Source organism: Solanum tuberosum, unplaced genomic scaffold, assembly GCF_000226075.1.
Source record: "Solanum tuberosum cultivar DM 1-3 516 R44 unplaced genomic scaffold, SolTub_3.0 scf00130, whole genome shotgun sequence".
Classification (NCBI taxonomy): Eukaryota; Viridiplantae; Streptophyta; class Magnoliopsida; order Solanales; family Solanaceae; genus Solanum; species Solanum tuberosum.
In genome coordinates this window covers 691583-702725 of record NW_006239060.1, presented here as the reverse complement: position 1 = coordinate 702725, position 11143 = coordinate 691583, and the positions used below count along the sequence as shown (strand labels likewise).

Below are 11143 nucleotides of genomic sequence, written 5' to 3'. Positions count from 1 at the left end.
AAATTTAATGAAGTAGGATAAGTCAATCCTTTATTTGAAAGGAACTTAAAATGATTAGTTTAACACAATTCTAAAAGTTAAAGGTCGACGTCTAGGGAGGAATATCCCTTATTTTTTCTAATATTTTTTTTAATATTTAAAGTAAAGAAACACTAAATTCTTTCATACTCAAATAAAAGAAAAAAATTCATACAGAAGATCAATAAAATTTAAAACTTTGTTCGCGTGGCTTGGTCCTCAGACAAGGACATCTCTTTTTCTGCTTTAGTCCTAAAATTCATTAGGTCATGACATTTGTTTGATTCAACTATAGTAAAGGTGAGTATAGCTAGAGGATAAAGAAGACGCAATAAAGGAGGTAATTAGTTTCTTCAACAAACAATTTACAAATGTTGAAAATCCCGTTGACTTTTAACTTCTATAAGAATTAGATAGAAAATTAGGATTTCAGGCCTAGAATTCTTAAATTAAAAATATATCATTTGACAGTCGAATAACTGTCCATTTCAATTGTAATTATTTACTTAAACTAATGAGTGCAATGCATTTATCTCTTATACACATATTTATCACACTACATCAAAAATGATCATTAGCGGTAATTAATTCTTAATTGCCGCTAAATATGTATTTTTAGCGGCAATTAGCACTCTTTGTATATGTCCATAAAGCCTTTAGCGACATTGGTTCTAATGTCACTTAACTAATGCCGATAAAGACTTTAGCACTCTTTATTAATGTCAATATTTATTACCACTAAAAGTTATTTTTGTTGTAGTGTCACTTAACTATATAACTAAATAATATGTATTGTTACTTTGATTTTTTACCATAATTTTTTTTAAAAAAATTTAAGCTATTTGTGTGAGTTGAAAGAGGTTTGATTGGCTAGTAATTAACAGCTAAACTTCCACTAGGATAAATAGATAGAAAAATAGAGAAAGAGATTTAATTAAGAATAGGGAGACAATGAAAATGGGAGGTGAGTAGATGTCACAACTTTTAGCAGTAGAAATCATTTTAGAAAAGGGGTGTTGGAGGGTAAGTTCAAAGGTATATCTTGTGGATAGATTGATGGCAAGATAAGTAGCATTTTCATAGGCATTGGCATCATATTGTTTGCCATATTAGTAGACTATCTCATTAAACCTTTTCACTTATTCTTTTTCAATCATCACTTCTACAAATAATAAAAGGCTAAAAGCAATTGGAATTAGAAAAAGAACAATTTTTTTTTGAAGGAGTACTCCTCTGAACATAGTTATCTCAAATTATTTATCATAAAGTTCAAGACAACATTTATTATTCTTGAAAATTATAAACATCTTAAGTAATATTTCCTCCGTTCTTATTTATATGTTACCATTTTAGATTTTATGTCCCTTAAGAAAGATAAGTTTATCATTGCACCCTTATTTAATATTCTCTTGAACTCAAGTTTTCAATAAATGAACATGAATTAATTTATTTTGATTAATTAAATTGACCAATGAACATGAATCAATCATTTAACTTTTCTATGTTGATCAAATTCATACTTTTAGGGCTAATAATTTTCACTGATAAAATAGGAAGAATTGTATCATTTATGCTATTTTTACTACTGTTATTAATTTATTGGATCAATAGATCTTTATAAACACAAACATTTATTTAAAAAAAGAACATGGAAATATGCGATTTGTTAATGCAACGTCTTGCGATATTTTGTTACCTTGTGTATGGACTATAATTTGCTCATTTGATAAAAAAAAGTTTAAATAATTTTCACAAATTATGAAGTTTTCACATTTATGAGAAAAATATGACTTTTTGAGATTGAAATTACGTCTCCAAATAAAATTTCTAACTTCAAATAAACTTATTTTATAGTACTACCTTCTTTAACTAAAAAAAACAATTTATGTAGGGGAGTGATTTTCTAGTCCCTAAAAGTGAATTTTGGATCCAAAAAGCCGTGCATTTGAAGACTATATTACTAGTAGTATTTGTTGTTTTTTTTATATAAAGAGAAGATCAAAATCAAAATCAAAATCACTAGTCCATAAGCTCATCTGTTCACTTTTTTTCCTAGTACTAGTATTATATACATATTGCTTTTCAACTTAAAACAAAGAAGCAGTATATTCAAAATCTTGAAATAGTGATGGAGGTGAATGTTGCAATTCACAAGTTAACTCTAAAACGCCGTTTCTACTCTTCCCAGAAAGCTTACTGTTGATAAATTAGCTAAAGATTCTTCCTTTTTAAAGTTTCTTCATCCACTCACTTCAGATTTTGAGATGTTACTGTCATTTTGTAGAAAAATTAAGAATTAATTTGTTAGTTTTCTTGTTCTTGGTCTTTATAGGGTAATAAAGATTTGATTTTTATTCCCAAGTTGATACTGTTGTTCAAGATTATTGTTGTTTGGTATGGAAATTTGCATGGATAGTACAATTCTGTTTATGGGTATTGCTTTTCTTGGATTCTTGGTTTCATTTTGTGTTGCTGATTACTGAATAGGGTTAGTTGGCTGTGTTGGTTCAATCAAGATTTTGACTCTTTTTTTCTGGTGTGGGGTTTGGTTTTTTGAGCTCTGGGAAGAGGGAGAATGGGAAAAGATGATGGTATGCTGCTTCTTTCAACAGTAGGACCGCCAATAAAGCGGCGAGCAGGGTTGAGAAGGAAGCAGGCAGGCAGAGGATCATATAGAGGAAGTTAGGTATTGGGATAAGGGAAGAAAATTGGGGATTGTTAGGGTTATTTGAGGTTTAGGACTGGGTTTTGTTTTGAGAGTTGGTGGTGGGGATTAGTGTGTTAAATTTTTTGGTGACTAGGGAAAGAATATGGCAAGCCAACTGCAACAAGCACTGAGGAGCCTTTGTTGCAATACTCCTTGGAAGTATGCTGTGTTCTGGAAGCTCACACATCGAGCTCGTATGTGAGTTCTTTTGCCTCATTCATCAAGTTTTTAGCTTCCTGTTACTGATATTATTTCTTTTGGTATTGCTACAAAATGGGTAAAAGTGAAACAAAATATATTTTTGTATGTCATGCTTTTGCTTTTCTAGTTAACTCAGAACTTTGATTAGCTTGCCCAGAAAATGAAAAGGTTTTTCCTTTCAGATTTATTACTGGAGTCATCCAACTTGTGTTTTCATATTCATTTAATGAAAAAAGAATCTAATCTGAAGTATTGAGACTCCGAAATGCACATAAGGAATCTAGATGCAAAATCTGTTTTTCTCAGTTAGCAGGAGGTTCAGGATATAAAGCTACAATAGCTTCCCCTTCAACTGAGAAATAAATGCTTGCATACACTAGAAACTACCTTTGCAGGAAATTTTTGGCCATACCATAGAGAAACATTATTTGTGGTTTTTGAATTCTATCTCCTACAAGACTAGTGCATTTGTAAAGAGTAAACATATGAAGACAACCTCTTTAGAAAATTCTGGTATCCCTCTTTTACGGATATAGCACCATCTGATTAGGCCTTCATGAGACTTATAAGAATGGACCTTGATTGTGAAGCTTATTGGAAGATTGATTTTATAATATAATTGCTGAAACTTGATTTTATCAAGTACGAGGTCCATTTGAGATGAATAGATTTCTTAGTTGTGGTTGGTAATCCGGCATAACTTGGCCTTTATTTAATACCTTTGACTATAAAAGAACAACATTCCTCTCTTATCTGTTGTCCATCATGTGGATTTCATTGTAGGATGTTGACTTGGGAGGATGCTTACTATGATAACGATGGGTTTCCAGGGAAAAAATCTCCTGGTAGTACAGCAGGCAACCTTTATGATGGACATTATTCCAACAATCATCTTGGAGTAGCTGTGGCAAAGATGTCCTATCATGTTTATTCTCTTGGAGAAGGGTATGATATCTAGATGACCAGGAGCAAGTTTATGATTTATCTCATTTTGTCAATTCTAATGATGTTAAAGCTTCAGGAAATAAATATGTCCGTTGAAGAAATTGCATTTTATTCTCTATCTGTTTCTGCATGAGATTAATTCATTTCAGCATGCAAGCTTTAGTAGAAAGCTTGAGAGTATAGTCAGTTCGTCACACAGTAATTCTTTGTAGACAATATGTTCCAGTTAGATTGAATCTACGATATAATTTCTCTCTGAGGTGGATTATGGTAATTAAATGTCTAACTATCCCTTTGGACAGTATTGTTGGGCAGGTTGCAATTACTGGAAAACATCTATGGCTTTCAGCAGACAAAGTTGCAGCTATCACCAGCTTGGCGCCTGAGGTGAGCCATTTTTTCTTAGCATGTACAATTAGCATGCTTCTGATGAATTTATGTATTAAGATGCAACAATATACTTCCTTTTATGCAAACGTGAATGTTACGGATAGAAAATTTTTCAGTTTCTAATAATAAGTACATTGACTTGGGAGAGGATCTATTATACTCGAATTCTCAATATGAACTACTCTGTGACAATTACCTCCAAAACTGTGTAATGGACTTACTTCTTGAACTATTTGGATGGTGGATAGAGTAAAAGTATGTTCCATTAGACTTCTTATTGATTTTAACTTGAAAGGTATTCCATCTTACAGAAGTTGACTTACCCAGCTTAAAATTGAAAATGTGATAGTAAATTTAAGGGTAGATTGTATATTGTGTACACGGTTATTCATTATGAGTTTTTCATTTTCAGCACTGTGATGGGTGGCAAGCTCAATTTTCTGCTGGGATTAAGGTAAAGCTAACTATCTTAATCCCTCAGTTGTAATATTTTTCATGGTGATATAGTCTGCCATACATGTGCATCATATATGGATATAGAGATGGTCTGGAAGTTTAAGATTTTGGCATCACTTCAGTTTCCTAATAGAGCACCAATGAACATCTATTTTTTATTAGAATCTTTCATTCTATTTTTCGATTAGAATTTCTTTCATTTATAATATTTTGGTGTTTGATGTATTCTTCACCTCTGATGCATATATCTCACACCATATTATTCTATTTACAACAGCTTTTGATCTTTCCGTTATTTTTCTTGACATAGCACTTTATGGAAAATGTTAAAAGTTTTTCTCTACAATATTGCGATGTCAATAACATTTTTGATTTGATAGTCCATCACCCATTGTCCAGCAAGGGTTAGAAGTGCAAAATTCTTGATGTGGGACTAACATGCTTGGCGTATAAAGAAACTAAGCAACTTAAAATGTGTGAGAGTTGATACTTATCATTTCGAAGAATATGTGAGTATTCCGGGGAATTTTGACATTTCTAAAGATGATTGACAACCACCAAGAATGACAGCCTACTTCCTACACAAGTAGAATCAGCATACAAGTTGTATTAAAATTTTACGCCCATTGAGTGATACCTGTTCCTTCTGTCATAACTCATTTTAAATATTGCAGTTGACCATCTCCAACCCACCTCTATTTTACTCTCCATTCTCTATATTTGGAGAGTAAAATAGAGAATGGACATTCCAACCCACCTCCATAGTAATCTCTACTCTCTATTTCACTTTTTTATTATTTTAATATTATTTTTATTATTTTGTAATGAACATATTATTTTACATATAATGCTATTAATTAAATATCTAATATTTGTAATTCTTTTTAAATATAATATAATATTTTAAGATATATATTATTTAATATATACTATTTTCATCTCGAATTGATAGTATTTTAATTTTTTTAAATTTTTTATCACTAATATAATTTGAAAATCTATGATTTGAACAATTTTTAGCTAAACATAGAAAAATTAAGGACAAAAATGCTCATTTTTAACTCCGTAATGCATTAATAGAGCATTTATGGGAGCAACGTCATAATCTTGAAAGTTGATTATTTATGTAATTGTATTTCATTAATGGTTTCTTTTATTTGAATCGTCCATTAATTTGTATAATATAGAATATTTGCTTGCAATTTATGTTATTAAAAAATTTAAAATAAAATGTAACTTTATATTAAATAAAGAATTTGAAAAATAAAGTATTATATCACATGAAAATTATATAAAATGATTATTTGGGAAAAAAAGAAAAAGAAATGATATATATTATGAAATAAGAAAATAAGAATGAAATAGAAATAATAATATAATATTGAGGAGAGAGAAAAGATTCTTTTTTAGAGAGTAAATAGAGAATTGGATTAGAGTTGGTTGTCTGAAAAAATAGAGAACTCTATATTTGGAGAGTAAAATAGAGGATAGGGTTGGAGATGCCCTACTGTTATAAACACTGTTTCCAACTAACTTGAACCATTTTTCATTCAACCTTTCCTCTAAATCTCTCAGCTGAATCATCTTAGGTCAATAGAGTGAGATGGAGGGGATGAAATGGTTGTGCATTACTATGATGTGTAGATGATCAGTTACATTTAAACTTAAGGTGTATAGAGGGAGCTCCTAACATTCTGGCATTGACAGAGTGATTGGATTAAAGCCGAAGAACTGTGTTTTTTGTATTAAAACTGTCAAATTAAAGAAAAGAAATACCTCCTAAATTTTTATCCTACTTGAATCAGTAAACCGTGTTTTTGTGTGTTCTAAGGAAGGTCATTGAGTTTCTTCCACAAAATTCTTGTGAAATGCATGTGACAACTGACAAGTAGATCGTTTTCACATTGCTGCTAGTCCTTCAAGGCAATACAGTCATTGCATGAGATGACAAGGCTTGCATCAACTGACTTCTTGATGCTAACCTGCACATGTGAAGTTTATGAAGATAGTTTAACTTCTCAATCTTAACTGTAATTTTATCCGTCTCCTATCGTATGAATTTTATCATGAACTTTATTGGCTACATAATATGGGGCCTCAAAGAAACATTTTTTCTTGAATGCAGACCATTGTTGTTGCTGCTGTTGCTCCACATGGAGTTATACAACTTGGATCCTTGGATAGTGTAAGATGATCAACCTCATCGTTTAAGATCTGTAAATGGTTAAAGTGCAGGACAAATAGAATTTTATTTCAAACTACCTTCAGTTTTTTCTTTATAATGTTTATGACAATTTTGTGACTGATCTCTTCTTGACCTGTATTTGTTTAATTTCACATGTCTCACTACATTTTGGACTGCCTCCAATGCGTCATTTAGTTCCATCTAAAATTCATCACCTTGTGAAATGAATTTCCAACTGGTTTTATCATTTCTAGCTTAGTTAACATCATATGTTACCATTGATCTCTACAGCAGCTATCAGTAACTAGATATGCCTTGTCTGCAAATCTTATTTTCTTTCTATTAGATCCCTGAGGATTTGAGGGCGATCAAGCATATTAGAGATGTCTTTTCTGAGCTCCAGGAGTTGATGGCAAGTTGCTTGCGGAGTTCGATGCAGTACAGCATGGAAAATTCTTGCTTGGTAAATTGACTATTGCTCACTGAATTACTGTTATCACAAATCATTTACGCCTTTATCTGATGCTGCTACATTTTCCAGTCAGAGATATCGACAAGAACCTCAGGTTCAGAGGTTTTTCAAGACTGCGTAAATAATCTAGGTAGAAGTGTTTGTGAAGATGGGAGAAATATGTGGTCTCCTCTATATACATCTGTTGAAAAATCTGTTGATCATTCTTGTATCTTCTCACAACCTGGAGGTTTCCCAAATAAAATACTTGAAGCGGTACATAACCAAGGACTTCACAGGACTTCAGTTCAAGGATCTGATGACTCTGAGAATCTGCTTCCGGCAAGCTGTGAAAGTTCCATTATAAAACACCAAGAGGAAGGGCAAATGTGGGAAGAAACTGATCCAAAGTTTGAAGGGCAAACTAGCAACTTGAGAGTCTTGGGGAAGGGCTCGGTAGATAAATGTGAGCCAACTTTTAGAAGTGATGCAAGTATTGGAAGTGTTTCATATGATGCTGGACAAGTCACGGAATGCCCTCAGCCAAATAGAAACAATCTTGCTTCTGAAGCTGACAATGATCGAAACAGAAAGTTGGGTTTGTCGGATCTTCCCAATGCATATGCAGATAAATGTGCTGAGACAAATTTAGGTTTTGAGACACAGTGTAATGACACGATGCACACTCCTTTCAGGTTCTGTGCTGGCTATGAACTATACGAAGCATTAGGGCCAGTTTTCCAGAAAGGGAATTCTTCCAAGGACTGGGAGGCAGGGAAGCGGGAAGAAATGGCTGTTGACATGCTTGAGGGAATTGGCACCAGCAGTCTGGTAATGAGCAACACTGGCAATGAGCATCTTCTAGAAGCAGTAATAGCTAATGTTAACCGCTATGACAATGATTGTAGCAGTGTCAAGTCATTCTGTAAATCTGTTGATTCCCTCTTGACCACTGAAATAACTGCCGAACCTTGTAGCAGTGATATCGGCGCAATCAGTTCTATAGGCTATTCATTTGATCGGGAAACATTGAACAGCTTCAACTCATCAGGTACATGTAGTATTCGGTCTTCTAGGGGTCTTTCATCAACCAGTTGTAGCAGAGGTAGCGGACATGTTGAGAGGCCACTTGAACCCGTTAAAATGCATAAAAAGAGAGCTAGACCTGGTGAAAGTTGCCGACCTAGACCCAGGGATAGACAATTGATCCAAGATCGCATCAAGGAGCTCCGTGATCTTGTTCCAAATGGTTCGAAGGTAACCTAATAGGCTATATTTCTCTTTCTGAAGTTGCTTAGTTTTTTATTCAGATGTGCTGAAACTTTTGGATGATACCACAGTGCAGTATAGACTCACTTCTAGAACGAACAATCAAACACATGCTCTTCATGCAAAGTGTTACCAAGCATGCTGACAAGCTAAGTAAATGCTCTGCATCAAAGGTGAGCTTCTCTTGCAAGTCAGTGATTTATTTTTCAATTGGCATGGTTTAAGTAATGCTAAGTCAAAGTCTGGTAATTGAAAATGATGCCCAAAGACCTCCTTTTTCCCTTGAGAAAAGGAAAGGCATAACCTGAAAGCGGATTGTTTATCCTTGGTAATTAACGTACTTTTATTTATTTTCTTCTGTTTTGTATATCCTAATTGGAAGTTGGGGCTAAGATAAAAAATGCAGATATTTGCTGATGGAAATCTTCTTCCGTTCTTTGTTTTGTGGCAATCTTCTCTTGCTGATGAATCATAGCTCAAGGAAAATCAATATTTTCTGACATTTTATACATGGGGATGGGAAAGGGCGGAGCAAATACTGTTGAAATAATATGGTCTTTTTTAAAATGCGGGTCCTTGGACTTCTGTAAGGTTGACTTCTCAATTCTCTTAGTTTTATTTTGTATTTGACCTCACCCGGGGAATAATTGCTGTGCTCAGTGTGATGACTTCTGAAAGTGCATCCCTGTGAAAGACCCAAATTATTGGATGTGAAGTGCTTTAATGTGTTTCTTAGTTTAAGCATCTGTTGCATGGTTCTATTGTGCCTATAACCGGCTGAGGAAGTAGCTAGTTTTATTGGTTATGGTTATCAAATTCTTTCCACTAATTTATTTTGCGTTGAACATGTTACAGCTGGTTGACAAAGAATCGGATATCTGTGGATCTTCCTCCCATGAGGTTGGTTCAAGCTGGGCAGTGGAAGTTGGAAATAACCAAAAAGTTTGTCCGATGAGGGTTGAAAACTTAGGCATGAATGGTCAAATGCTTGTCGAAGTAAGTAATGATAATTTTGATTGTGAATTCTAGCATCTTTTAATTTTAGTTTAGACTTTTTGGTGAAACAGTAAGGGATGAAACATTCTTATGTGAGTCCAATGCAGATCTTCGAAGACGGAAGCCATTTCCTTGACATAGCAGAAGCCATCCGGAGCTTGGGTCTTACAATTTTAAAAGGTCTGGCTGAGGCTTATAGTGAGAGGACGCGCATGTGTTTTGTGGTTGAGGTACAATCCTGACTATTGATATGATGTTCTCTCAACCGTAAGTAGAAATTAATCTTGGTGCTCAGCAAGATATCGTATCAACTAATGGTGTATCCACTATCTACTTACTTCTTGTGTGATTCCTCATTGTCTCTTAAAGGAGTCGTATCAATATATTATAAGGACTGTTGGTACTGGACTGTGGGTCAACTAGTCCTTTATCAAACGAAAGAAAAATGAAAAGAATTACTATGTTTATAAAATATTTCCAGTATCTTTTGACATTAATGTATACATCATTATCTTTAAGAGAATGCTAAGTATTTCCTAAATAATCTTTTAATAAACACATGCGTAGCTAATAAGACAATTATGGAATAAAAGGAAGAAATCCAAATTGAAAGACGATTTAAGACTTGGGAGATAATGTTGTCCGCAATATGATGGAAGCAACCAAAAGAAAGGTTGCAGATTGTTATGCCAATACACTGCTTGCAGAATCAAGAATTAGCATATTCCTTTTTTCTTTTCCCCATCTGATTTAACTTATCGACTAATTCATTTTTTATTTTGCGTGACTCTTGATATATTATTACCTTTTCGTTAGGGGCAGAATGATAGAACCTTGCATCGCATGGATGTATTATGGTCTCTTATGCAGCTACTGCAAGCAAAGATCAACGTGTAGAGCTGGAAGGTCAGAATAGACATACATTTTACTAGTCAGACTGAGGTCTTGAAATCTTCTGAGTCAGGATACTGATGTTTCAAAGGTTTTCTGTTCAACATATCCGATTTCCCTTTCTAAACGAGTTGTGAAGACAATAAATTCTTTGTTTCCGGTTTGTTTGTTTATATGTTCTTGTATTTTATGTGTGAAATGCTCTCGTGGGAGAAGCATTATGCTCTTGATGAGGTGAGGATTTCTCGCAGAGATCCTCCACGTCAAACCAGTAGAGTAGATTAGTGGTTCGAGACACAACGAGGGTAAGTGATGAATCAGTATTGATCCCTCAAGATGATGGAGAGTAAAGGGTTGTGCTCTTCATCATGTAAACCATTTTCAGAGTGTGATTGTTTTCCAGAATTTTAGCTTTGTACATCATTGATTGACCTTCAACATAAGTTACTTTTTAGTTCCTTCTAAGATGCCTTGGTAATTCATAAAATCGAATTTGAAACGATTGCAGCTTAGTAGTTTTGTACCACGAAATAATAGGACAATTTGTCTGGTTTGAGAAAAATGCAAATGAAAGACTTGCTAGTTGCAATGCATAGTTACAGCCTACAAGGCTACAATCTATATTCATAATATT

At 33.7% G+C, this 11143-nt stretch overlaps 2 protein-coding genes across 3 annotated transcripts; both read left to right on the top strand.

Annotated features, from left to right (window-relative positions):
- The first annotated feature begins 2006 nt into the window (after window positions 1-2006).
- On the top strand, window positions 2007-2730 carry LOC107061401 (uncharacterized). Its single transcript, XM_015310579.1, has one exon. It carries the CDS (start codon window positions 2594-2596, stop codon window positions 2702-2704), a length of 111 nt encoding a protein of 36 aa, XP_015166065.1. The 5' UTR covers window positions 2007-2593; the 3' UTR covers window positions 2705-2730.
- A 77-nt stretch (window positions 2731-2807) lies between these two features.
- LOC102588698 (transcription factor EMB1444) lies at window positions 2808-11021 on the top strand. Of its 2 annotated transcripts, none has more exons than XM_006351581.2 (11): window positions 2808-2923; window positions 3710-3871; window positions 4174-4258; window positions 4674-4715; window positions 6843-6902; window positions 7249-7365; window positions 7444-8610; window positions 8694-8795; window positions 9478-9618; window positions 9726-9848; window positions 10441-11021. In XM_006351581.2, the coding sequence occupies exons 1-11, from the start codon at window positions 2829-2831 to the stop codon at window positions 10513-10515; spliced, it is 2169 nt and encodes a 722-aa protein (XP_006351643.1). In that variant the 5' UTR covers window positions 2808-2828; the 3' UTR covers window positions 10516-11021. The 2 variants fall into 2 exon arrangements, with proteins under 2 accessions (XP_006351643.1, XP_015166064.1); XM_015310578.1 differs by having other exon boundaries at window positions 10435-11021.
- The last annotated feature ends 122 nt before the right edge of the window (window positions 11022-11143 follow it).